The sequence below is a fragment of the Hyperolius riggenbachi genome, chromosome 5 (genome assembly GCF_040937935.1).
Source record: "Hyperolius riggenbachi isolate aHypRig1 chromosome 5, aHypRig1.pri, whole genome shotgun sequence".
Taxonomy (NCBI): Eukaryota; Metazoa; Chordata; class Amphibia; order Anura; family Hyperoliidae; genus Hyperolius; species Hyperolius riggenbachi.
This window is the reverse complement of record NC_090650.1, coordinates 138,932,653-138,960,626: the sequence shown is the minus strand read 5'-3', so window position 1 is coordinate 138,960,626 and position 27,974 is coordinate 138,932,653. Positions and strand designations below refer to the sequence as shown.

The 27,974-nt window shown below is 41.0% G+C and overlaps 1 protein-coding gene across 3 annotated transcripts in view; it reads right to left on the bottom strand.

The window, feature by feature from the left end:
- Positions 1–27,974, bottom strand: part of ULK4 (unc-51 like kinase 4) — an 892,004-nt gene that overhangs the window by 201,957 nt on the left and 662,073 nt on the right. For all 3 annotated transcript variants that reach the window (XM_068236316.1, XM_068236315.1, XM_068236317.1), the window contains 2 exons: positions 12,719–12,885; positions 7,984–8,082 (listed from right to left, as the gene is read on the bottom strand). In XM_068236316.1, coding sequence (XP_068092417.1) covers positions 7,984–8,082; positions 12,719–12,885 — 266 coding nt within the window. The remainder of the gene's footprint in view (positions 1–7,983; positions 8,083–12,718; positions 12,886–27,974) is intronic.

Genomic DNA, 27,974 nt, shown 5'->3' with positions numbered 1-27,974 from the left:
GTTAATACATGTTAGATATACAAAAAAAAACCTCTGTGACCAGAAAAGCTTTAAAAAGCAGTATGAACTAATTAACAGCCACACAGTTCCTAGAAAAATCAATGAAAAGACAAATGGAGCATGTCTTAATATTTAATGGTTATCTACAAAACCTACATAAACATAATTAAAGGAAATAAAAAGAATTTAAAAGTAGGTCTTGTCCAGTTAAGTGTTAAAGCCCTTGCATTCATTAAACTTTGTCCAATCTCTAAGCTGAAATTACAGGCTTCAATATGCAAAGCTTTTATGTAAAGTTAGGACTAATAACTCAAGTCAGATGAAAGAAGATCAGTGGTAATAGCTTTCATTAACTAATAATAGTAACCACTGAGCTGTCAAGTTTTACGGTTTAATAAGGGAGACTTCAAGCCAGATCAGGAACCTGAGTTTCTTTAGAAAGAACACTCTTCTACCTTAATTATTGACAAACATCTTGGAGAAAACCATCAAAAAAGGTATATTTACCAAGTAGGGGTACATATTAGTATGTTGCCCAGTCAGCTGGGTGCAGGGAGAGCCAAATTATGGCTCAACCCTGCTCCCGTGAAATCACCAATGCCGTTAAATAATATTACCGAGTCATATCAACTCGGAGGCAGAAGTAATTCGGGGGTCTGGATCACCAGAAACCTGAATTACCCTTACCCTTGGGGCGCGGACAATAGCATTGAAGCTATAGCCATGCCGTCTGGCACTATTCACCTCCATGGGTGCGCCCAGATGACCTGCTTCGCCAGGTGGGGGCTACTTCTGAAGTCCATGCCATGTGCTTAAAAATGTCAAGAGAAATTTCCATGCTTGCCTTGTTATTTAAAACATGGCAGAATTAATCAAAATGTATTACGAATATTCCAAAATTACAGACACTACATCTACAATAGAATCTCGAAAACAATAGTGTGTCTCTCCTAAGCAAGCATAAGTAATACACTGGAAAAGATAGGGGCCTCTGAAATAGCAATATTTACCCTTGTTTATTCTAATATACCGTATAAAAGTTTCACAATTTTTGTAAGGAAGGTTTCATTAATAATTATTAATACAACCCAGACTACTTGATTACAGTGGTCAAAATTTAGTACATCAAATTAATTAATCTATGCACAATTTTAGTAGGGCTGTGTACTATGAGGATCAACAACAAATACTAGAATATTAACCACTTTACCCCCGCGCGTACGTATTTCTCCGCCCCTTTTTCCATCCTTTAAAAACCAGGGACGGAGAAACACGTACTTTCCGCGTTCCCGACGCTGCCCGCGCTCCCGCTCGTAAACACGCCGCCCGCCGCTAGTAAACACGCCGCCGCCCGCTCGCCCAGAGATCAATGAACGGGAAAATACATTCCCGTTCGTTGATCTAAGCCCCGCAATGATCAGCTGCTCTCCTATGGGCAGCGCGATAATTGTGAAAAAAAACTCACGTGTCCAGCCTCCTTATTCTTCCTCCAAGCTTCCGGAAGGAAGCTTGGAGGTCGCATTAAAACAAAAAGTTACTGTGGCCATCTTGTGGCCAAATAGTAAACTACACCCTACACATTTTTCACATACAAATAAATGACTTTTACACATAAAATTAACTCATTACCTCCCACACTCCCCATTTTTTTTTTTTTTTGTAATTAAAAAAAAATTAAAAAATGTACAATTAAAAAAAATACATAAATAGTTACCTTAGGGACTGAACTTTTTAAATATTTATGTCAAGAGGGTATAACACTGTTACTTTATAAACTATGGGCTTGTAATTAGGGATGGACGCAAAACTGAAAAAAATGCACCTTTATTTCCAAATAAAATATTGGCGCCAAACATTGTGCTAGGGACATCATTTAAATGGTTTTATAACCGGGACAAAAGGGCAAATACGTTTCATGGGTTTTAATTACAGTAGCATGCATTATTTAAAAACTATAATGGCCGAAAACTGAAAAATAATTATTTTTTTCCCCACATTTTTCCTATTTTCCCATTAAAACACATTTAGAAAAAAATAATTCTTGGCATAATGTCCCACCTAAAGAAAGCCTAATTGGTGGCGAAAAAAACAAGATATAGTTCATTTCATTGCGATAAGTAATAATAAAGTTATAGACGAATGAATGGAAGGAGCGCTGAAAGGTGAAAATTGCTCTGGTGCTCAGGGGGTAAAACCCCTCAGTGGTGAAGTGGTTAAAATAAACTGCCATGTTTATAAAGCACGGTGCCTCTGCCATTCAGTTGCTGTTCTTGAAGCAAACCTGAACTCTTTTTAATCGACGCCTGGAACAGTAGCTGCCTATGTATCTGTGCTGGCTGTGAGGAAAATGCTTCCCTGTTAAGCCCAACTGGGATCATGTTCCTGCTAAATAAACCTGCAATATGAATTAAACTATTTTTTTTTCTTTGTAAGTAGACTTCAGGCTTTAAAAGACATGCCACATTTTCTTTTTGGGAGCATAAAGTGGCGATCTAGGGTAAATAACAGAAGCTACTGCATAAGATAATACACAGAGCATTATAGTGCACTATTAGTAAGCTCAGGGCGTGATTTCTGTAAAATGGATTTGAATAACAAAACTAATGATTTACTGTACATCATAATACATGTGCTGTAAAAAGTGCTCACGGACACTGTGGCACTGGCAAGCCATACCTTTGCCTGCAAAGCCCTTTTTATGCAACACAATGATGACTGCACGAATTTCCTTGCGTGTAACCATAGTTAATAGAGTAAGAAAAATGATTTTAAAGATAACCCTCCTTTTTAAGCATCCAGCCTGATATCTATATGATATCTAGCCTTGTGCTTGTTAACACTCTCACCTGTGTGAATGGGAATATTACTGAAATTATCTCAGCAGGTGATTTTGCAGCAGCGCTGAAATGCAATGGAAAGATTTTTGGGGGGATTAAGTTTATTTTCATGGCAAATAAGGAAGAGCTTTTCAATTCACCTCATCACTCTTCATGACGTTCTGGAGTATAAAAACTGAAGCAGCAAACTTTGTGAAGACTTGTAATTGTGCCATTTTTTTGATCTTCTCTTTAAAATAACTTTTTCAGCACTCTGCAATTAAAAAAGTACCAAATTGTAGGAGAAAATGTACTATCAAAATTATTTTCTTGATTGCTGGTGGTTTAAAGGGCATTTTAATGACAAGGTGTGAACATGTCATCAAGGAGAAATCTTAGGAGAAAATGTTAATTGCATACAGACCATAGAGTTGAGAGTAATACTGGGTATGCTAAGACTGGAGAACGTGTGATCTAGTAAATCCGGAGTCTTTTTTTTTTTGCATTTTGCAGTTCTCCCTTGGGTCATAACATATATAACACAAAAGACCTGTTCGGTTAAAATTTATGTTTGGTAATTTACCCCATGCTGTAAAAAATGTAAATATATTTTTTTAGTACTCACTAAGATTTTCCCACATGCAACAATAGTTTGGTAGCTTACCGAAAAACTGCATGACAATTCACTAAGATTTGTAACTCATGCGGTATTTTGGGGGGTATTTTAAGGAATCATGCAGAATTTAATTTAATGTATTTGATGGATTATTGTAGTGGAATTGTATTGTAGTGGAATTTAATTCTGTATTTGATGGATTATTGTAGTGGATTTGTATTGTAGTGGAAGTTCATTCTGTATTTGATGGATTATTGTAGGAAAAATGATGTGATACAGATAGATTTTTTTTTATTTTAAATCCAAGCTGAATAAAATTAATACAAAATTTGTATTAACCTAAAAACCCTGAAACTGTGCAAATAATCATTTTCTAACCTTTCACTGGTGCTTGCTTTATTCTTATTTAATCCAGACAATGAATGTAACCTGTTACCCACCTAAAAGTAAATGCTTAAAGGAATAGGCAAAGCTGGTTGGTTGTGGCCAGTCGAAGGGTACTGCACATGTGTGGCGCCAAATTGCGTGCTCCCTGATCGTGCTCCCATTGCCAGGAGTGTTCTGTGCTTGTACAGTAGCGTGGTTCCTGTAATGCGCATGCACAGAAATTTGCCAGCTACAGTAATAGGATCAGGGTGTGCGTGTCCCACCAGCTTTGCGGGGGTCTCCGCTGCTTTCCGGAGGGACCCGGAAGGACGGAGTTGGCACAGGATGACTCCAGGGGGCTGCAAGAAGCCCCAGGTAAGTAAAACTGCTTTCTTTTTACTTAAAGGACTTCCGAGGCGAGGGGGCTTAAACACATTTTACTCACCTGGGGTTTCTTCCAGCCCATAGAAGCCGTCTCATGCCCTCGCCGCAGCCTGGTTGTCTCCGTTGTCCCACTGGCCGCCCGTGAAGATTGCGACCTCACCAATGGGCCCGGTCTTCTGAGCCTGTGTGGGCATTCGTGCCCATGCATCCATGTTATCTGGCTCGTACTGAGTCTGCACACAACTACTGCGCAGGCCCAGTACGAGCCACATGACGTGGACGCATGGGCACGAATGCCAGCACAGGCTCAGAAGACCAGGCGGGGTCGCAATCTTCACGGGCGGCCAGTGGGACAACAGAGACAACCAGGACTGTGACGAGGGCATGAGACGGCTGCTATGGGCTGGAAAATGCCCCAGGTGAGTAAAATTTGTTGAAGCCCCCTCGCCTCAGAAGTCCTTTAAGATTTCATTTTAAAAAAAATCTGTGCTTGTGTACTCCAAAAATCTTGCTTGTTCTCCAACCTTAGTAACTCAACCACATACAGGATGTTTATTTTGAAGAGTTAAAAAAAGATCGATTGATTGAGTTACTGCATTTCACACTTCTCTCACTGTATTAATGTAAAACCGCTTGAGATTTATACTGCATAAATCAAGAGAATACTGTAATGTCAACAACAGCTGAAGTAAGTAAACATATTAAAATTGGACTTCCAGTTTAACCTGCTTGTAAAAATAGAAATTAGTTCTATTTGCTCAGTGCTTGGTAAAGCTGGATAAGAAGTATAATCACAATTTTTACCCATGTCCAATTCATTTGTCACTGTACTGCACCTTTGATTAATTTAAACTTGTGACAGGAAAAGCTAAAGGGTAACAAATCCTGCGAGCTGAAATCTATTTGATCGTGCCGTGTCTGCAAAAGCCCTGTGCCAAGTGATAATTTAATCCGATAAACGAGACTACTGTGTGACTTGTGACCATAAATTCTACATATCCCACAATGAACAATCTATACAAACTCCTGTTGTCACCTAATCTTGCCTAATAAAGACAATGTTATTTAGTACTAAATAGAGCACAAACTCCTCAGACTTATCTGCTTTGGCACAAACTATACTATAATTACCTTTGCAGCATAATGTATATCCTGCCTTCATAGTTTTCAGTTACCTTAAATTACCTTGATAGCACACTTTATAAATCTTTCAAACATTAGTATGGCAAAGTGTTCTTAAAAACGAGGGGATATTTCAAAATTTATGTTTTCATTGGGCTAATTATATGGATTTTAATGACCAATGCAAAGATTGGTAATTAACTGGTAATTTAACTGATGAATGGGGTTATACCAACTGGGATGGACAGCACAGGTGAGCAAGGTGTTGGAGATAGTAAAGTGTTGCACAGGATACATTGAGAGTGGGCATAGTATGTTGCATTAATTGTGGAAAAGAGTGGCAGGACATGGGAAGATAAAGGATAATTAAATGAGGTTGGGGTTGGGACATGGTATGAGGGATTCGGTCCATAATACATTTTTATGACCCAATGGAGCATCCTGCTTAGATACTATGTATAGAACTACAAGTTCCAGGAGTCCCAGAAGGTATATGCCTCTGAGCAGCACACTAAATAAACAACAAGTCCCAGAAGACCCAGGAGCAGGCTTCAGTGGGTTAGAGTTTCATGGGCACCAATGTATGTACTGAAGCGGTACAAAGCTATGCAGCTGTAGATCATGCGCAGTGGCTCCTCCACATCTCTGCAGAGTTCGATTTAAGTTAAAACTGGTTCAATTCATTAAAAATGAATTAACAAAACAATGAATATTGTACGAGAGAGCCTCATATTTTAAAACATTTTCATTAGATTTGAACTTTTTAATCTAATCTAGCATTACACATTGCATGGTGTATAGCTTGCTTTTTCTGCATTCTATACCTCCTAACCTGTCCTACAATCTTTAGATTCCCCCTCCAACCATCGCCTACATTCTTTGCCCACCCGCCTTCTAATCCCCAGTGTCTGTCTCACTTATCTTTTACACTCTCTAACCTTAGTTGTATCTGCTGGTCAGATATTGGGTAACCGAATTTAAAATTCAAGTTGTTTTTTGACTTTTAGCACAACTTGAGGAAAAAAAAGCATAAATATAAGGAACTTATCTGTTTCTGGTTAAAGTTGCGTCAAGAGCCGGGCTGAGACCTCCACTTCCGGGTCTCAGCATTTGTTCCCCACTAATGATCTGCTGGCTGGAACGCAGGCCGCACTTCCTGATAGGCGGAGGGCGGGTTCTCAGTACGCCCTCCACAAGGGTAAACAGTAATCAGCTGACTGCGGTCAGCTGACAGCGCAGTGTCAGATGATTTTACAGCTGACACTTAGGCAGGATGTACTGCTGTCTGATTGGATGTGCAGATTGTGGCCGGCAACTGATTGGATGAGATTTGTGTTTAACTACTTGCCGACCACGTAGCGCCGATGGGCGTACACGCGGCGGCAGCCCCAGGACCGCATAAGGTCCCGTGGGCCTGTTCTGCTGGAGATCGCGCACGCTCATGGTAGGCGGAGTTCACCCCCCACCTTCAGTCTCCCAGTGGCAATCGCTGCTCGGAGACTGTTAGACGGCGAAACCGCCGTCTATAAACATTGTACAGCGCTGTGATCTACAGCAGCGCTGTACTGGGGACAGCCGTGTGACACAGGTCCCCCTGGGAGACATGACAGTGATCGGCTGTCATAGGCTGAAGCCTATGATAGCCAATCACGCTGATTGGCTGGCTGGGGGATAGTAAAAATAACAAAAATACACAGATTTATTAAGAAATAAATAACAAATATTTATTTTTTTAAAAATAAACACTGGGTGGTGATCAGACTCCACCAACAGAGAGCTCTGATGGTGGGGATAAAGGGGGGAGATCACTTGTGTGCTGAGTTGTGTGGCCCTGCAGCGAGCCCTTAAAGCTGTAGTGGCCAATTTCACACAAAAAATGGCCAGAACTTTAGGGGGGTTTAACACTGTGGTGCTCAAGTGGTTAAACGTGCTGAGTGCTTCCAGTCATTACCCGTTATAGCATAGCTGTGGCTAGTTGCTGAGTGCGCACTCTTACCTGTGTTATTGTATCTGGAATTGACCTTTGCATTTTACCTGGATACTCTTGCCTGCTGCCTGGACCGACTTTTGCTTGTTACCTGGATATTTTTGCCTGCTGCCTGAACTGACCTCTGCTTGTTACCTGGATACTCTTGCCTGCTGCCTGGACCGACCTTTGCTTGTTACCTGGATATTTTTGCCTGCTGCCTGAACTGACCTCTGCTTGTTACCTGGATACTCTTGCCTGCTGCCTGGACTGACCTTTGCTTGTTACCTGGATACTCTTGCTTGCTGCCTGGACCGACCTTGCCTATCACTTGGATCCTCTGACTGCCTGTGGGCCTCATTCTCACCACCAAGGTATTTCTACAGTTTGATACTTGTGAACTTTTGAACTCTGTTGATACTTGCCTCAGTGGGGCTCTGGGGGGGTTATTGTCCACTCTACTTCAGTCTGTATGCCTTGCGCGTTAAGACCTGGGGGTAATCCTAGTCAGGAGACAAATAAAGTGTCCTGTTCACGTGGGGGCTTGTCTTTAGGTGAAGACCGTAGGCCGGGCTCAGAGTCACGGCACTAGACTGGGGCATAGGGACTGATTGTGGACATAACCTGTCAAGCCTTACAATAAATATCTTCAGCAATCTGAAATCAAAAATAAGTTATGGTGAGTACATCATTTCAATTTATTTTGACATTACCAGTTGGATGAGCAAACTGATCAGGTCTGTCAGAGGCTTATTAACAAGCAGAAGGTCTTCAGCTGTCCGAGTGTCTCCACCTTGACCAGTCTTCTGAGCCTGAATGTGGAAAAAAAGAAAGAAAAAGGATTCAATACTGAAACCCAACTTTCAGATGATCAACACGAGAAACCATATGATTTACCAAAGAAAAGATTATTGAGGAAATAAGGATAATTACTGAATACTAACCGACCAACACAAGGATCAGATCACTAGAAGAATAAAATAAATATGTCCTAGCTGTGCATGACATCATACTGCATAGCATGCTTCAAGGTTGCCTGGCTGCCGAAACTTTTGTTTACAACCTCAGTATGAGTGAGAGGGTTGACTGCAGTGTAATGTGGCTAAGCCGATGTGAACAGGGAACATGGGCACCTGGGGCAAGGGTCAACACTGTATTTCAGATCAGCAACATTAGGTGGCATAGGCATCGGAAACAGAAGATACAGCCATGGAAAGAAATCACTGAGATATATCCCCTGTCAATAGAAAAGGATCACTTCCAATTTTGCCTGATCTGGAGGCAGGATGCTTCACAGTACTGGTCATAAACATTAGTAGGGAATGGGAGAGGTAAAGAGCTGTACCTAGAAAGCAAAGAGTCTCTCCAATGCCAGTTAATGAGCATCCTTAAATAGTAAGCACATTTCAATGGGAGATGCAAACATAGCTTTATTTACTCAAGTACTCTGCAGAGGCCATGTCTGTCACAATACAAATTGAAATGTTTTCAAAGTGGAAAGCTTAGTTATGTTTCGGAACATCCTGGCAGCCCTACTTGTTGGCAAAGTCAGACAAATACAGTTTAACCTTTTACACTGTGGAAACCCTGACACAAAACCCCAAATTATGTAGAACACTAACCTTACTTTCCAAATGGTAATTAACAGTAACATTTCCATTTTAACCATCTTTCTTGATTTCTAACTTTAATGACCTTGCCCATCCTGAAAACTTATCCAACCCTTTTGATGCCAAAACATAACGGCTACCCGGCCAAAATCTCCCATAATACCAAATCTTAACCACTTCTCCCCATGCCTGACCTAACTTTAACACCCAATAAGACATGACTATAACTGCAGACGGGTTAGCAAAGGCAGCACCATTTAAAGAACAAAGAAATATTTTAAAATGAAAACTTTTCTATGATCAGGACTGTAGTGTTCAAGTATCTGATGTTCTGGTACCTGGTTTACAAAAAATAGCCTCATCTCTTCATAAAGGCTCTGTAGCAGAAGAGAAAATAAAAAAAAACAACCAGATCTAAGGCTCACTTGTTAGTAGGATGGGTAGAGGATGTATTATTTTCAGTACTCCCCAGCTCGTGTTTCATTACCTAGGCACTTCTTGTATAGCTGACATGGCAAGTCCAATGATTCAAGTTAAAAACACAGCTTTTCTCATATCTCTGTTACATTACCAATGTAATCCTCCCTGTGTGCTCTGCTCTGCCAGCATATGAACTCCTATGTAATGTTCCTATGTAACAATGTTTAATGTTGTAATGTCTCTCCTATCTTGTGTACAGTACTGTGTAATAATGTATGTTGGTGTATTATAAATAAGGTTTAATAATAATGTTAGTCTGGGTGCTAATATCTTTAAAATGTTCTAACAATAATAGCACTGCACACAGCTGTCCCTTGACTTAGCATGAATACAATTATACCCTATTTTAACCACTTTGGATCTAGACTTGTTTTCCCCTTATGGACTACAGTAATTTTGACATTTTAGCTATGCCCTTTTTAATCAGCAATAACTTTATCACTACTTACAACACCTTAGTGATCTATATATCATGTTTTCCCGGGAGAAACTAGACTTTCTTTAGGTGCTCAGGAATTATTTTATTTCCTATGCATTTTAAAGAGGAACTGAAGTGAAAATAACAATGAAAAAAGTGCTTAATGTTTACTTTATTTTTATTTTTTTAAATTATTGTGTATAAATAATTTAGTCAGTATTTGCCCATTGTAAAATTTTTCCTCTCCCTGATTTACATTCTGAAATTTTTGACATGGGGACATTTTTGGTGAACTAGTGGTTCACCCTCTTATTTATATCTTTCCCTGGGGTCTGGTGAAGTATTCCCTTGGGTCAAGCGGTCTCCCTCTCCTTTATATATTTTTCCTGTGGTGGGCAGATTCTGTGAACTTGAGGCCTGCCGTTATGGTGTTCTAATGGGTGGTGTTGCTTGGCTTTATTTATGCCCAGATGCTTTTCAATGTACCTCTTGCCATTATCTATTGTATACTGAGCAGATGTACTATTGTATGTTAAAGACTGAAGAAGGATCCCTTAATCCAAAACAAGTTGATGTTGTCACCTTAAGAGAATATTTGAATACATTTTATTTTCTATTAAATAGGCCTATCTTATGGATGGATTAGTTTGAAGAGATTTTGTATTTTAGCACTTTTTGAAACATTAAAATAAGCTCATTCTTTTAAAGTTGGTTTGCTGATACTTTATCCATTGCTTACATATCCTTGTATTAAATACAGAGCTTGATGTCATGATCAAGCCAGGACCTGATACATACCAGCACAAGAGGCCAGCGGTATCAGGAGATAGTCGAACACCGCAGGAACCAGGAGAGGTGAGAAAAACGTACACTCCTAGCGCTGAACACTGCTGGGGGAGAGGGGAATGGACATCAGGGCATTACACCCTAGTTCAGCGCTGGGCAAACTATGGCCTGCTTGATTCCCCTCCTCCCCCCCCTCCCTCCCTGCAAAGTTGCGACCGAGCACCAGGGGATTTGAAACTCACCTCTCTCACTGTTGTCCCATCACATGAGGTGAAGTCAGGACACGCCAGCGTATTACACGCACATCCTGCCGTCACGTCATGTGGCGCCCTCTTACCATGAAGACGCGACACAGGACACTGGTGAGGGAGGTGAGTTTCAAATCCCCCAGTGCCTGCTCGCAACTTTGCAGGGAGGGGGAGGATAGTTGGAATTCAAGAAATGCGACCCGCGGTCCACTCAATCCGTCCCGGGCCGTGTAAAATTTGCCCAGGCCACCCTAATTAGTGCCCCACTTGTTACCTGCTGTGCTCATCAGACTAACATTCATGTCCTTCTGCCAAAATGTGTGGCAGAGAAGCTATGAATGTACTGTAGTCAGGACACAAGTGGTTAATCACAGCACAAGACCTTGTGGTATAGCATTAGTAGGGGCAGAATCTGCTCTCATTCCTTCTGGTCATAGGAGGTGCCAGCATGTTGCCTGCCTGAGAGACACTCGAGGGTGTATTCACTAAACTGCAGCAAGCAGAATAACATGTGTAAAGTCTTACTGCACAATACAATACATTACTTGTAATGCATTACACTCTACTCATCATGTGAAAGACTTTACGCATGTTAGTTTGTTTACCATAGTTTAGTGAATCTAGTCCTTGTTGAGCTATTCTTATACCTATAACCTCTACCTCGCACCTTCGTTTCCACCTCAGAGATACCTCCTTCTATTATGCTATGGACATTACCTGCATTCATAGTCCTCATTCTATATCTACCTCATGGACTTTTGACTACCTTATATTGTGCGTGTGTGTGTGTGTGCGTGCGTGCGTGTGTGTGTGTGTGCGCGCATTATAGAGTGTATATATATATATATATATATATATATATATATATATATATATATATATATATATATATACACTGCAGAATATGTAGGCGCTTAATAAATCAATAATAATATACACGTTCCTATTATTTCATGTATTATTTCATGTGCAATATTTTGATTGATTAATGTTACAATTTTTATATTTTTGCATTATATTGCACAAAGAAAATCAGTGCTTATCTCTGGTTAATCCCACCAAGGTTTCCCTTATCTTGCACGTTTGTAGCACACAAATGGTGTATGGTGCAGATTTTTTATTTATTGCACCTCAGTATATTATTTTTGTAAATATCGCTCTACTCTTTTTTTTTTTTTTATCCCTTAGTACACATATATATATTTTGTTTACAGGTATCAATTATTATTGATAAATCAGCACACATGGCTTTACTGGAGCCATGCACCAATCAGCCACCATACAATCATATTTTATATTGCCTAGCACCTTATTTGTATGCTTTCATTAGTAACTACAGATTAGAGTTTTGGAGATTTTCTGTGGTAGTTTATATTTGTTATTGGGACTTGGTATCCCCCCATCAGGGAGTCAACTCAATCATTTTGTTAACCATTCCCATAAATAAACTAAGGTTTGACTTACCGCCTTAATGTTTTTCATTCATTTTTCTACTATGTATTTTTCAAGTGTTTCAATAAAGTCCACCAAGTGCAGGATCTGATAGCCCTGTTTTGTGCTCTATATAATACTGACCTAAAGTCACTCATCTGTGTCCACTGTACTGAACAATCCTTTATTAGAGTACATGAAGAATTATCATGTGTAAATGTAAGCAGCTGTGGTAAAAGTGAAACTACACGAACATTTGTGACCCTTCACATATATCTTGTACATTAAATGCTATGTGGAAGGGCAAATATAAACTTTAATTTTTTTTCTTTAAGCACTCGTTTGAAAAAAAATAAATAGGAAATGTGGTTTGGTGGTTTCCACAACTGCAGGCTATAATTTGGACATATGGACTGTACCCAAAGTACACAGCATATCAAATTATCTTCGAAGTAGCATTTTTTGTTTCACATACCTGAATGACCAGTCGTACCACAGCAGATGTGTATTTTAGCATGCAATGCAAAATGGCAAGCAGCAGGACAAGCTGTTCATTGGCAGTTTTCAGTCGGGCTTTGTCTTCCACCTCAAGGTACAAAGCTGCTGTCTCCACAATCAAGTTTGACACATGATGGACTAATCCTGAATACATAAACATATAGCAGGTGAGCAAGAATAGCAAAGTACACTAAATATATACACAAACAGAAAAGCACTGCCATTTATTAACAATGAATTAAACATTTAAAGAACACCTGAGCTGAAAGGAATATTCAGGCCGACATATTTATTTCCATTTAAACAATGCAAGTTGCCTGAAATGATGCCTCATAGCATAATAACAACAAGAAAAGATCATCTGTATGGGCAAGGAATCAAACCAAAAAGGCGAGAATAAAGCTTAGCATAATCTTTATTTGATACACTATGACAAAAAATGGGTAAAAACATTTAAAATAGGGTGACACCCAATGGGAGACTCTGATACAATAATTGGATAAAAGGATCAAAACACCATGTAAAATACAAGGATGTTTGGTTGAAGCACAAGACCGAGATGACAAATAAAGTAAGCTTACACCTATCGTCCAGTGTAGAAACAATCTGTATACACAGGATCAAAACAATCTGAGGTCGCAATTAATCAAACAGCAAACCAGTTGCAGGGCACAAAAAACATCTTAGTACAATATTTCACAGTGCTCGTATCAAGCATGGAAGAAGAACTGCCACAAAAGCGCTGTTTGAAAAAGAAAAGGTGCAACAAAAAAACAAAAGAAGAATGTGTATAATTACCTGCTAGTGCTTGCATATCAGTCAAAGGGTCCCCCGAGTGCGCCCCTCCACGCGTATCGCGGCAAGGCCGCTTTCTCAAGAGGTGCCGATAGCGTCAATAGTGCGCGTTAATATAGTGAGTGAATTGTCTCCGGGGCAAAGGTTAATGTTGAATAAGGCATGCGTGGCCACGCATGCAAGCACGCAGTGACGCCACTCGTCTCACTTAGAGCGAGCAGCGCGCCTGCGTGAAGTGTCAAACGGAGATTCAATGTTTACTATAATAGCAGCGATATTTTAGCAAGTTTAGAAAGTAAATATTTAACTATTGCAACATTAAAATAATGAAGATACTGAGCCTACATAGCTAGATTACTACAAGAGAGAGTACAACTGTATATAAATAGAAAAAATATATATATGTATAAAAAATGGATAAATAAATACTTAAAAGTCCCTCTAGTGGTCATAAAGTAGAATACCCAAACAACAATAATATGTGCATTAGGACATAGATGGTAAGTGAATGTGATACTGGCTACATATATAAAAATAAAAATAAATATAAATAAAAATAAACTGGCCACTGGTTTAAAACTAATGGCAAGTACAATCAGTGAAGACATAGAAAAGAATTAAATTTAATTGTTTTCTATGTCTTCACTGATTGTACTTGCCATTAGTTTTAAACCAGTGGCCAGTTTATTTTTATTTTTATTTTTATATATGTAGCCAGTATCACATTCACTTACCATCTATGTCCTAATGCACATATTATTGTTGTTTGGGTATTCTACTTTATGACCACTAGAGGGACTTTTAAGTATTTATGTATCCATTTTTTATACATATATATATTTTTTCTATTTATATACAGTTGTACTCTCTCTTGTAGTAATCTAGCTATGTAGGCTCAGTATCTTCATTATTTTAATGTTGCAATAGTTAAATATTTACTTTCTAAACTTGCTAAAATATCGCTGCTATTATAGTAAACATTGAATCTCCGTTTGACACTTCACGCAGGCGCGCTGCTCGCTCTAAGTGAGACGAGCGGCGTTACTGCGTGCTTGCATGCGTGGCCACGCATGCCTTATTCAACATTAACCTTTGCCCCGGAGACAATTCACTCACTATATTAACGCGCACTATTGACGCTATCGGCACCTCTTGAGAAAGCGGCCTTGCCGCGATACGCGTGGAGGGGCGCACTCGGGGGCCCCTTTGACTGATACGCAAGCACTAGCAGGTAATTATACACATTCTTCTTTTGGTTTTTTGTTGCACCTTTTCTTTTTCAAACAGCGCTTCTGTGGCAGTTCTTCTTCCATGCTTGATACGAGCACTGTGAAATATTGTACTAAGAGGTTTTTTGTGCCCTGCAACTGGTTTGCTGTTTGATTAATTGCGATCTTAGATTGTTTTGATCCTGTGTATACAGATTGTTTCTACACTGGACGATAGGTGTAAGCTTACTTTATTTGTCATCTCGGTCTTGTGCTTCAACCAAACATCCTTGTATTTTACATGGTGTTTTGATCCTTTTATCCAATTATTGTATCAGAGTCTCCCATTGGGTGTCACCCTATTTTAAATTTTTTTACCCATTTTTTGTCATAGTGTATCAAATAAAGATTATGCTAAGCTTTATTCTCGCCTTTTTGGTTTGATTCCTTGCCCATACAGATGATCTTTTCTTGTTGTTATTATGCAGTTACTCTGCATCTGTTGGGACACTTATTATGGTGTTGTATATATAATCTAGACTCAGTTGTTACTGTGTTAAATGATGCCTCATAGCGACGGCTTATGCAGCTTGAGAAAGGTCTATTGACCGAAACAGCGCTGCTGTCGCTGTTGATGATGTCTGTGATGCTACTTTTTATCCAATAAAAGAGCTTTTGATACTACGGATGGTGCTGACTTGACTGTGAAGAAATTGTTGGAGAGTCTGGAGTGCAGAGACGCTGCAAGTCATAGCACATCATCTTTTTCCCTCCTTGAGTGCTTGCTACACACTGTGTTCATATCATAGCGATGGCAGAGCGAGGGGCATGCAGCAATGGGTGAGTTGTGTGACCAATAAGAGCAGCGGGGGTCTGTGCGGCAATACCGCGGTAAGCCCATTTTTTGGTACCAGCAGTCTCTGGTCCTTAAGAGGCCAGAGACTGCTAGTACGCAAGTGGTTAAACAGCTCATTAACAACATTTATATTACCAATCACACAAGAGCATGTTAACCTTACCACTGAATTCAAAAACAGATTACCAAAAATAATAATTTAACAATAAAAATAATTTTACTTGACAACTTTTGTCAAGTAAAGTTGGACAACTTTTGTCAAGATGACAAGGCGTTATCACTGATAAGAGGTGACCAACGACTGATAAGACACAGCTCAAGTCAATCCAATAGTTGGATTAAATTGAGCTGCGTCTTATCAGTCGCTGGTCGCCTCTTATCAGTGATAACGCCTTGTCATCTTGACAAAAGTTGTCCAACTTTACTTGACAAACGTTGTCCAACTTCTTTAAGTTGTTTGATAATCATGCATTTAAAAGACTTTTGTTGAGCTTTAGTGTTTAGTGTTCAGAAATTCAAATGGTTCCTACTTCTGTTTGTTTTCCAGCTTAGCAATGCAGATTTTGCAACAGACTGTCTAAAGGGGCCTAACGATTTTCCCGCCGATATACAGCAGATTAGATTACTGTGATCGAATCTGCTGTGAAATCGTTGCACAAATGCTGACAGAACTATCGATTTCCATCCGAAATCAATCGTTCCCGTCGATTCCCATCGATCCGTCCGTGCGGAAGATTTTGCCCGTTCGCCGGCAGGTCGGGAGTGCGTCGATAGCGGCGTTCGAATGCCAGATGACCGACGCAATACATTACCTGCTCCAGCCGGCGCGTGTCCCCCCCGGTCTCCGCTGTCTTCTTCTCCACTGGGCTCCGAGTTCCGGACTGGCTGGCTTCACTGAACTTCCTGTCCCGGCAAGACTTTAAACAGTAGAGCGCCCTCTACTGTTTAAACTTCCCCGGATGTGAAGTGAAGCCAGGCGGTCCGGAAACTCGGAGCCCAGCGGAGAAGAAGCCAGCGGAGACCGGGGGGGGGGGACGCGCACCGGCCGGAGCAGGTAATGTATGCAGGGGGGGGGGGGGGGGTTGGCGGCAGCGGCAGCTTCACAGATTGTGATCAGTTTCATGCTGAAGTCGATTCACAATCTGTTTGCAGTGAAGGCAGCCATACGAACCCTCTCTGATCAGATTAGATCAGAGAGGGATCTATCTGTTGGTCGATCTGATGGCAAATCGACCAGTGTATGGCCACCTTTAGCTGCTATTTAGAATTTGATCTTAAAAACAAAGCCATTAAACTGAAAACAAAATATAATGCCGCGCATACGTGAGTCGACCGGTGGCTCAATTAGCCGCCGGATCGACTCCCGCCGCATCCCCGCTCATCCTGCAACCGCCCGGATCGATTCCCGCTCGTCCTCGTCTTCCGCTCGATTCCCCGCTATTGTCCTCCTGCAGGGATCGAGCAGGGAATCGATCTGGCGGGTCATCGGACCTGTCGGATATTATCAATCGAGCCATCAGCGGCTCGATTGATAAGGAACAATCCATCCGTGTATGCCCAGCATTAGACTCAGTTCTATGTTATCAATGTTCTGTTTACCATTAGTATTACACATACAATGAATTATCTCATAAGTTTATGTTCACTTAAGATTTGCTTTAAAGTATTAAGGGAACTAGGGGACTAGGGAATGAAGATGGCAGCCTCCATATTCCTCTTACTGCAGGTTCCCTTTAATAGAATCGAACCATATAATACTAAACTAAAATGAACTGTACTTAGCCATTTGGTTATACTAAACAGTATTTTGCCTATAGCTGTAAAGAATTATTGAAAACAAAAAATAAAAATAAAATAAACTGTAGTAATTAGTGCAACAATACTGCAAGGCAAAGTAAAGCAAGAGGCAAAAGCTCGAAAACTTTATATCTCATGGCAAAGAATTAGTTATTATTAATGTATTTAAGAAACACAATCAGTGTAAAATATCCACATTTCCTTGTTTGTCTTGGCACTAAAATGTACATTGCATATTGTCAATTAATTCTGTCTAGAAAAACAAAACTCAGTTAAAAATAATTTTGCTGTTAATTTGCTTTGAGTTATGTGCTTTTATGGTTTGATTCTGTGATGTTTTGCAGCACTACATATGACTTTATATAGTAGCAAGAATACTAGTAAAAATATATCTCTATTTGAATTTGTTCTTACAGTTAAAGAATTACCAGTACAACTATGTTCGGTCCATAATGTGAAAAAAGCTTTGTGGACTACCAACTAACAGACTGGCACCCCTCCAATCTGTACTGAAGTCGGCTGCTCGATTTATCTTTTTGCTCGCTCTTCCTCTGTCAAGCTCTTCATTGGCTGCCAATTAACGAGCAGATTCATTTAAAACTTAACCTTAGCCTAAAAAGCTCTCCACAGTCTCCCTCCCCTGTACACCTCCTCACTAGTTTCCAGAAACCACCCGAACCACAATTTCAGATCTGCACATGACCTTTTGTTTTCCCCTAGAATCACCTCCTCGCCTTCACATATACAAGATTTCTCACATGCTTCACCCCTCCTCTGGAATTACCTTCCATAACTCATCCATCACTCTCCAACCTTTGAAATAGTCAAATGCTCCCTTAAAACTTGATTTTTCTGACAAGCATAAACTCTAACTTAGGACATTCCCCCTTTAACCTCTGGCCAAGTTTTCCTCCTTACTAGATAACCTAAAAACATACTTCTTCTAGGCATGCATATCGTATACTACCTCACTTTTTGTTCCCGCCTATTCCTTTAGATTGTAAGCTCACAAGGGCAGAGCCCTTTCTCTCTTAAATGTGTTATACATTTTATTCTCTATGTTACATTTGTCACTGTTATCACCAATTCTGTATTTTGTACCAGTGCCTATATTTGGTGTATACCAATGTCTGTATTGAACATTCTGACTGGAATGTGCAAGTCAGCAGCACAGTGAGAAAAAAACACTGGGGTGTCTCCTCCTGTGAGGTAGTTCACATAGTGACACTAGCTCCACACTTCCAACCAATTCTGAGAAACACAAGCATTTACACTACCTGTATATAAAAATGCATTTACCAATGTTAATGAATACACAGCAGGATTAAACACTGTCCTTTCATAAGTTTGTTTGCAGTTTAGCTTTAATCAAGCTGCTAACAATTAAGAAGTAAAAATAGCAACCAATCACATTTCAGGTTTCTGCAGTCAGTTCAGTGCAATATGAAATCAGAAGCCATATAATGTTGTTTATTGTATCTCAAAAGAGATTAAGTCAGCAACAGCCAACATATTTGTCTCTATGACTAAATCAATAGTTACAAGCAGCATTAGGTATGCCCGTGTGCTGTTCTAAGGGACAATTAGTAATTGCATGTAGATCAATGACATTATATAAACCGGAGTATCAACAGTTGTACTTTTAATAAATCCTCAGAGTGTTTTTTTTCTCGGTAATAAGCCTTATAGCATCTCTCAGCAATGAAAGAGAATACATTTCAAAAAAATTCCAAGAAAAAATTAATTTAATATTGCATATATTTCCCCCCTAAGAGACCTCATTATTGTGAAAGCTGCCTGTAAATGAATAGATATGAACAGTCTCACACAACAACAGAATAGTCCATCTATGGGTCAAACACCAAAATCTATAAGGGCTCTTTCACATCAGAGCTTGCGTTGGAGAACGCTCAAAGCATACGTTTTGTTGTATGTGTTTTAATGCGTTTTAGTATGCGTTGCACTGCAGTGAGTGTGCGTTTTTAATCCGTTTTCAATGCGTTACAGCACATAGAAAAACGCAGGTAATTTTTTTTTCTTTTAGTTTTCAACTTTCTACATTGTTCCTCTGTTGCATTCTGGGACTGATTGCCTGCGTTAAAGGATTAAAAACGCGCATAGTGTGCGTTTTACATTGACTAACATTGTAACGCATAAAGCTAGCGTCGGCTGAAAAACTGCGCCTGGGTGCAGTGTAACGCAACGCACAAAAAGGCTGCGTTATGTGTGAAAGCTAAAATGAAAGTCTATGGACTTTCATTTCACCTTGGGTAACGCAGACTTTACCCTTTGCGTTGAAACGCAGAAAATCTGCCCTAATGTGAAAGAGCCCTAAGGGCTCTTTCACGCAAAGGGTAAAGTCTGCGTTACCCAAGGTGAAATGAAAGTCCATAGACTTTCATTTTAGCTTTCACACATAACGCAGCCTTTTTGTGCGTTGCGTTACACTGCACCCAGGCGCAGTTTTTCAGCCGACGCTAGCTTTATGCGTTACAATGTTAGTCAATGTAAAACGCACACTATGCGCGTTTTTAATCCGTTAACGCAGGCAATCAGTCCCAGAATGCAACAGAGGAACAATGTAGAAAGTTGAAAACTAAAAGAAAAAAAAATTACCTGCATTTTTCTATGTGCTGTAACGCATTGAAAACGGATTAAAAACGCACACTCACTGCAGTGCAACGCATACTAAAACGCATTAAAACACATACAACAAAACGTATGCTTTGAGCGTTCTCCAACGCAAGCTCTGATGTGAAAGAGCCCTAACAGATTGGTCAGTTTATGGCCTTAGGCTCGTTACACACCAAAAGCATGCAGGAGAACGGCTCCTGCACGCGTTGCGGCGTGTCGTCGGGAAACTCCGGTGCGACGCTGAGTAGCGGCGGTGGTAGTTAATTACCCCGAAGGGAAAACGGCGATTCCCGACGATAAAATGCGCCGGGACGCGTCGTACCGCAACGTATCGAAACGCAGCGTCGGGTGTGAAAGGTAAAAGGAAAGTCTATGGACTTTCCTTTTACCTTGGTTAACGCAAAGTATAGACTTTACGTTAAAACGCCAGAAGTGGGCTCTGGTGTGAAAGAGCCCTTAAGCTTTGTGCACACACTAAACAAATCTTGGACAAGGCAGCTGCTCGGGGGTATCCTGGATGAGAATCCCATTTGTGTACACCACTTTAAAAAGGAACCCGAGGTATGGAAGATACTATATTTATTTCCTTTTAAACAATACCAGTTGCCTGGCTGTCCTGTTGATCTTTCTAGTCAGTAAGGTCTAAATCACACACCTGAAACAAGCATGCAGCTAATCTTGTCAGATTTGTCATAGACATCTGATCTGCATACTTGTTCAGGATCTATGGCTTAAAGTATTAGAGGCAGAGGATCAGCAGGACTGCCAGGCAATGTGCATTATTTAAAAGGATACAAACATGTCAGCCTCTATATCCCTCTCACCTTGGGTTCCCTTTAAGCCAAGCACATTCCTTCCTCCATATTCTATCAGTTGGAAACTGCTGCTCCGACAACATCGATCCTTCCCTGCCCGTGGCAACAGGCAGTAGGCAAGGTATGCTTGTGCATGCACTCGTTTTTCTGCAAGGTCGTCCGCAGGACCACTCTCAACCCTGATGGGTGACACATGTTGAAGGTGTGTACGTACTTTTAGTATTATTTGAAAAATCCATCTGCCTTTTGACTAAACTGGCTGTTACGATTGTTTGACCAGCATGCATTGCAGAAAAATTTGGGTAGACTTATACGCACAAATTCAATGGATTTGCCTTCAGAAGGTGATTACATCTTTAAAACCAGAGAAAAAAATGAATGCTGACAAAGGCAAAAAAAAAAAATTCACAAGTGTGTGTGGAAAATAAGCACTTGCTCTGTCGACAGACGGTATTATAAAAAAAAAATAGACGTTACATTTACATTGATATACAGCACGTGTCGAATCTGATTGAAATCTAATAAAAACTAGGGCAAATCTAATATTTCACAAATTATAGATAGGGCATTGCTTAAAAATGTCTGTTTTTATATATAAGAGATGCTAAGCTAGACAGAAGAGGTTTCACAGATAAACTGGTATACGAGCAACATTCTTGTAGACTCGTATTGCATCAGGCAGTACAAAGCTGGCAATGATGGAGCTTTCCATATTAAATAATGGTGCAAGGTGGTAAACTAGGCAAATGTTCGATATCAGGAAGATATGGATTATTTATATGATATTCTAAAGACTTAATCATGAAGGCCTGCTTTAACAAAGCAAAGAAAATGCAAACACACCTGTGACTTCATAGGATAACATTAAAGGAAACCTGAAATGAGAGGAATACAGAGACTGTCATCTTGATTCTCTAATACACAATTCCAGTTGCCTGACTTCTCTGCTGATGCTCTGCCGCTAATACTATAAATCCATGCCCCAAAATGAGCAGGCAGATAAGATTCTATGACTCCAGTTTGACTGGCTGCATGCTTGTTGCAGGTGTGTGACTTAAAAACAACACAAGCCTAAAGCTAAGCATGAATGCCAGGCAACTGGTATTGTTTATAAGGGAATGAAGATGGCACATCTGTATTGCTTTCACTTCAGTTAACCTTTCAAGTGACTCTTACAACAGATATTCAAATCTTCCCAGCACTGCTGGAAAAATCAATCAATCAATCAATCAATCAATCAATCAATCAATCAATCAATCAATCAATCAAATATTTTTTAGCAAATGTTACACATGACTTCAAAGAATTGGAAATACTTGAGTGCTTACCAGGGTCAAGTTGGGGACAGAGGACAGTGGGTGCCAATTTGAGGTAGCCTTGTGGCCATCTCGCACCTCTCTGCACTTCTTCCAAGGCTATGAACACACTTTTTGCGGCAGCCATGGTCATTTCTGCCATCTGCTCACATTATAGAAGGATGATCTAAGTGGCTGGAGAAGGACCTGGTAATGGAGTCTATAGTCCACCCAGGGCAGGGCAAGATTACCAGCAAAGAGACAAAGGTGGCTGACTGGGACCTTGGCCACTAGACTGGTGTCTAGTTTACCGGGCTGCTGCAACTTTACCTTCTCCCTACCACCCTATAGAACAAACAATAATGTAAAAGTGCAGGCTGTGCACTACACAAGGAAAAAGTGAGTTACAGTCACATGTTGAAGGTGCCACTATGTGCCTATTTGGGATGAGTGAAAAAAATATCTTAATAAGTAACTCTCTAACGCAAGATGTGGAAATCACACTAAGGGCTCAAACCCACTATAAGTGCCCATTCTCACTTAGACTATTAGCGAGTGATTCCCGCTAATCGCGACGCGCTAGTGCTTTTTAAGGCGCTAGCACAATGTTAACCTCACTGCCGCAATTGCTGCAGATTAGCGCAATCACAAAACATGTTCCCTGCAGCATTATGCCACGATTCAGAAGCGATCACAATACAGTGCTCATAAAAGCGTTGATCATGATCGCTCCGAAACAGTGATTTTACCGAGCTAATCGTGGTAAAATCACAAGCACAAAACGGTTTTTCTACTTGTGTGAATGGGCCCTAAGCGCTTTTCTGAGCGCATTTTGGGCTCCAGAGCTTTCTGAGAGCTTTTTAAAAAAACGTTCCCATTGACTTACATTAAAATCGTGTTAAAATCGCATGATTTTACCGCAATTTTACTGCAATTTTAACATGTCAATGGGAGCATTTTTTAAAAAGCTCTCAGAGAGCTCTGGAGCTCAAAAACTGCTCAGAAAAGAGCTTATTGTGAGTCTGAGCCCTTAGGGCCTGTTCACACTTAGAATCGCAGAACGCCGGCGATTACCGCCGGCGTTTTGCGGGAGTGACACTGCGGCGGTTTAGGAGCGATCGTGATTAGCGTGCTTTGCACGGTAATCACGATCGCTAATCGCGGTACGCTCGGCGCCGGCAAACCGCTGCATGCAGCGCGGTTGCGGTTATCGAACACTGCCACTCGCTACATTGTGTAGCGGTTTTTGCTAAACCGCTAGCGGTTTGCTGTGAGCGGGAATCGCGCGTTTCCCGCTCAGGTGAGAACGGGCCCTTACACATGAAAGCCACTGGCTGCGAAACAATCAGGCTGGGAGCAACATTTGCTCTATTGCTTGTAATTCTGCAAAGTGTGCTCCCAGCCTCAGTCAAACGCTGTGTTAATTAATTCAGCAGCAAGTGGCTCTTATTTGCTAGCATCATTCGACTTCCTGGATAAATTAAGATTTACATGGTAGAATTTATTACCTGGGTAATATTGCCAAACTAAAGTTCTACTGAAACAGAGATTACTCATGTTAAGTTTAGATGTTAAAGGGACTCCGAGCTCTGATTAAAAATAAAATTTGAACTTACCCGGGGCTTTCTCCATCCCAGCCCTGGTCGGGATGTCCCACGCCGGCCTCCTGGCTCTTCTCCCGGCGGCTGTCCGCATAGCGCGGACAGGCCGGGCCCCCGGGCGACACTGGCGAGTGTCGGGGCTTCTCCTTCCCTATACGTCACGAATGACGTCACACGCCGGCCGCCGCGCGTCATGACGGCGGCCGGCGTGACAGCACGGCGCATGCGCGATTAAACCACGCATGCGCCGTGCTGTCACGCCGGCCGCCGTCATGACGCGCGGCGGCCGGCGTGTGACGTCATTCGTGACTTATAGGGAAGGAGAAGCCCCGACACTCGCCAGTGTCGCCCGGGGGCCCGGCCTGTCTGCGCTATGCGGACAGCCGCCGGGAGAAGAGCCAGGAGGCCGGCGTGGGACGTCCCGACCAGGGCTGGGATGGAGAAAGCCCCGGGTAAGTTCAAATTTTATTTTTAATCAGAGCTCGGAGTCCCTTTAACAAGGCAGTTGATTTGGAAATATTTTGGAACTGTGTAAGTAGTAGTACTATTTTCTTTAACACTTTTAAGGCCCTTTACAATAGCGCCAAGACATATTAAAATATGAAGCTGTAATGTAGAAACCTATCAGCTGCAATTAAATATCAGCAGGATGCCCTCTCCTGCCCCGGTTGTTTGCCCTGGCAATGGAGCCCCTGCTTACAGTGATCAGAGTCAATCTGGACATACATGGACATATAGATTCAGAGTACAAAATTTATGTGTATGCAGATGATACTTTGATATACCTTCTCTCAGCCAGCAACCACCAAATCTTTTCTTAAAGGGAAGGTCCAAGCAAAATAAAAAAATGAGTTTCACTTACCTGGGGCTTCTACCAGCCCCATGCAGCCATCCTGTGTCCTCGTAGTCACTCACTGCTGCTCTAGTCCCCCGCTGTCAGCTTGCTGACCTCGGAGGTCGGCGGGCCGCATTGCGTTCATTTTTACGCATTCCCGCTAGTGCAGGAACATTAACACATATATTTTTACGCATTACTGGTTCAATGCGTAAAAATGTATGCATTGAACCAGTAATGCGTAAAAATGTATGTGTTAATGTTCCTGCACTAGCGGGAATGCGTAAAAATGTACGCAATGCGGCCCGCCAACCTCCGAGGTCGGCAAGCTGCCAGCAGGGGACTGGAGCAGCAGTCAGTGACTACGAGGGCACAGGATGGCTGCATGGGGCTGGTAGACGCCCCAGGTAAGTGAAACTCTTTTTTTTATTTTGCTTGGACCTTCCCTTTAATTCTAGACAAATTTTATAAACTTTCAGGGCTCAAAGTAAACTCATCTAAATAAAAAGCAATGCCAATCAATCTGCCTAGACAAGCAGTGAAGCTGCTGGGAGCCAATTTCAGACATGATCCCTTATACCCTAACTTAAAGATTTATTCAAGATAAATTACATGCCAACGGTTACACTAGTATTCTCAATAAAGAATATACAAAATATAAAATGTCATAGCTTAGTAGGGGTTGTAGCCTGTAAAATGATTATTCCTAAAACCTTGCTTTACTTTACAGCCTTTCCCATAATGACACTTAAAACTTTTTACAGCAGGTGATTAACATAAAATAATGATTAAGTTCTTCTGGGACGGTAAACTGGTTCGGGTTAAAAAAAAAAAAAATCACATTTAACTAGACCAATCTTTATCAATGGCATAGGGTTCCCCAACCTATGAACTATTATGAAGCTAGATTTATACAAATGGAAAGCGGGTACAACGAATACCCTACACTGGAGCTCATTTGAAAATTATTTTTTTTGTGCCTGATTTAATTACCTTTATTTCAGAACTTACACATAAAACTGGTCTATACAAGGTGTTTTGGGCTAAAAGTATTGTAAGTGTACTGTATATAAAGAAATGAAAGAAAGCTATACAAGCAGACGTGGAAAACAAATGAAAGACCTACTTCAAAACATGATTGGCAATCTTTAGAAGGTACGTCTAAGGTCATACTTGCACATATTCCAGAATTATGTGTTTGTGATTTGCGGTTCATTGCAACAATTTATATTGCATTGAGAGTAATGAGGCAATTTACACAAGTTTACATTCCTTGTGTCAATTAGCAATGAAGTGCACTTTCCAGGGAGACTGCTGTATGCATTTCTGAGCAACTGTCATTCTGGTAACAGCATATCAGCATTCAGGGAGTAAACATATGCAGCAGAAAGATCCCAATTTATATCGAAGGAGATCACCTGGTTGCCAGATAAATAAAACAATGCTAGTTTACCAATCTCCATACATAAAGTATTGCTTATCTGCTGAAATGATTGTCAATTTTATTGACGTTAGGGATGCGCAGGAACAGTTTTGCGAAAACTGAAAATGCCCCAGCAAGTATGGGGGCACAGCCCGCAGCATTCACTTATGTTGCCACCTCTTGCCATCATGCAGTATTCAGATCTCCATCTTTGCGATACTTCCACCTTCACAGACGGGAATTCGGCTTTTGTGTTGGGAAGGCGGAGAGCAGCGTGCAAGGTAGCAGTGAGAGGTGGCAACATAAGTTAACTTGTTCTTCCGCAAGCTGCATCTTCCTGTTCATGCTTATTTATTTATTTTTTTTTTTTGCAAAACTGTTCCCGCTCATCCTGTCATATTTCTACATGTGTGATCAGCCGATTGCCTGAGCAGTACATAAATCAGGCAAATTAACTTACCTGGGGCTTCCGTCAGCCCCTCGTAGTTGATGAAGTCCCTCGGCGTCCTCCAGGCTTTTGCCACCAACAGCTCCGTTAGAGCGACAACTTCAGCCAAAATAGTTGGCAGGTGCGCATGCGTGGCCCCTCCACGTGTCAGTCTCGCTCGCCCACCCGTTCCTGTAAGCATTCTGCACACGCACAGTTCTTGAAATAACTAACTGCGCATGTGCAGAGCGCTTACGGCAGCGGGTGCACAAGTGAGACGGGCACGGAGGGGCCACACATGCTCACTGCTCGACGGCCGAAGTTGCTGCTCTACCGGAGCCGCTGGGGCTGAACGGAGGGAGCCTGGAGGATGCCAAGGGACTTGATCAACTACAAGGGGCTGGAGGAAGTTCATTTGCCTGATTTTATGTACTGCTCAGGGTCCCTTTAAATCAATAAAAAAATGTTTTCCCCTTTGAAAGTGGAGAGCACCATAGGTTTAACCACTTCAGCCTACAGCTTCGAAAATCTTATGCATCCGAGCAATGTTCACCTCCCATTCATTCGCTAATAACTTTATCGCTACTTATCAAAATTAATTGATCTATATCTCGTTTTTTCCGCCACTAATTAGGCTTTCTTTAGGTAGTACATTTTGCTAAGAGCCACTTTACTGTAAATACATTTTAACAGGAAGATTAAGATAGAAATGGAAAAAAAATCATTATTTCTCAGGTTATGGCCATTATAGTTTAAAATTAATACATGCTACAGTAATTAAAACCCATGCATTTTATGTGCCCATTTGTCCCGCTTATTACACCATTTAAATTACATCCCTATCACAATTTATGGAGCCGATATTTTATTTAGAAATAAAGGTGCATTTTTTCAATTTGCGTCCATCACTATTTAGAAGCTTATAATTTTAAAAAATTTAATAAGATACTCTCTTGACATGTATATTTAAAAAGTTCAGACCCTTAGGTAACTATTTATGTAGTTTTTTTTTTTTTAATTGTAATTTTTTTTATTTATTTTTTTTAATACAAAAATGTATTTGGGTAATTTTAGTTTGGGAGGTAAATAGCCAATTTTAGATGTAATATAATGTATTTTTTTTATTTAATACAGGTATGTGGGTGCAGTTTACTATTTGGCCACAAGATGGCCACATTCAAAAAATTCCTAGATGCGAACGATGTCGCATCTAGGAACTAAAATGAAGAGAAGAAGTTTCCTGGGGGCAGAAATACCACGCTCTCTGATGAGAAAGCGTCGGTATTTCTGCCAGGGACTTAGATCGGTGAATGGGAATTATATTCCCATTCACTGATCGGGGGGGCAGCGGGAGGCAGCGGGAGCGCGCGCGGGCGCGCGCCCGATCGCACGCACCACACGGCTGCAGCACCACTGCCTATCTGGACGGATATATGCGTCCAGATATGGCGAAGTGGTTAACTAGAGAACAGGTATCTTGGATTCAAACATCATGTTTGGCAGTTATACGTAGGTCACAAGTGATGATCCAGAGCTACCTTGTATCT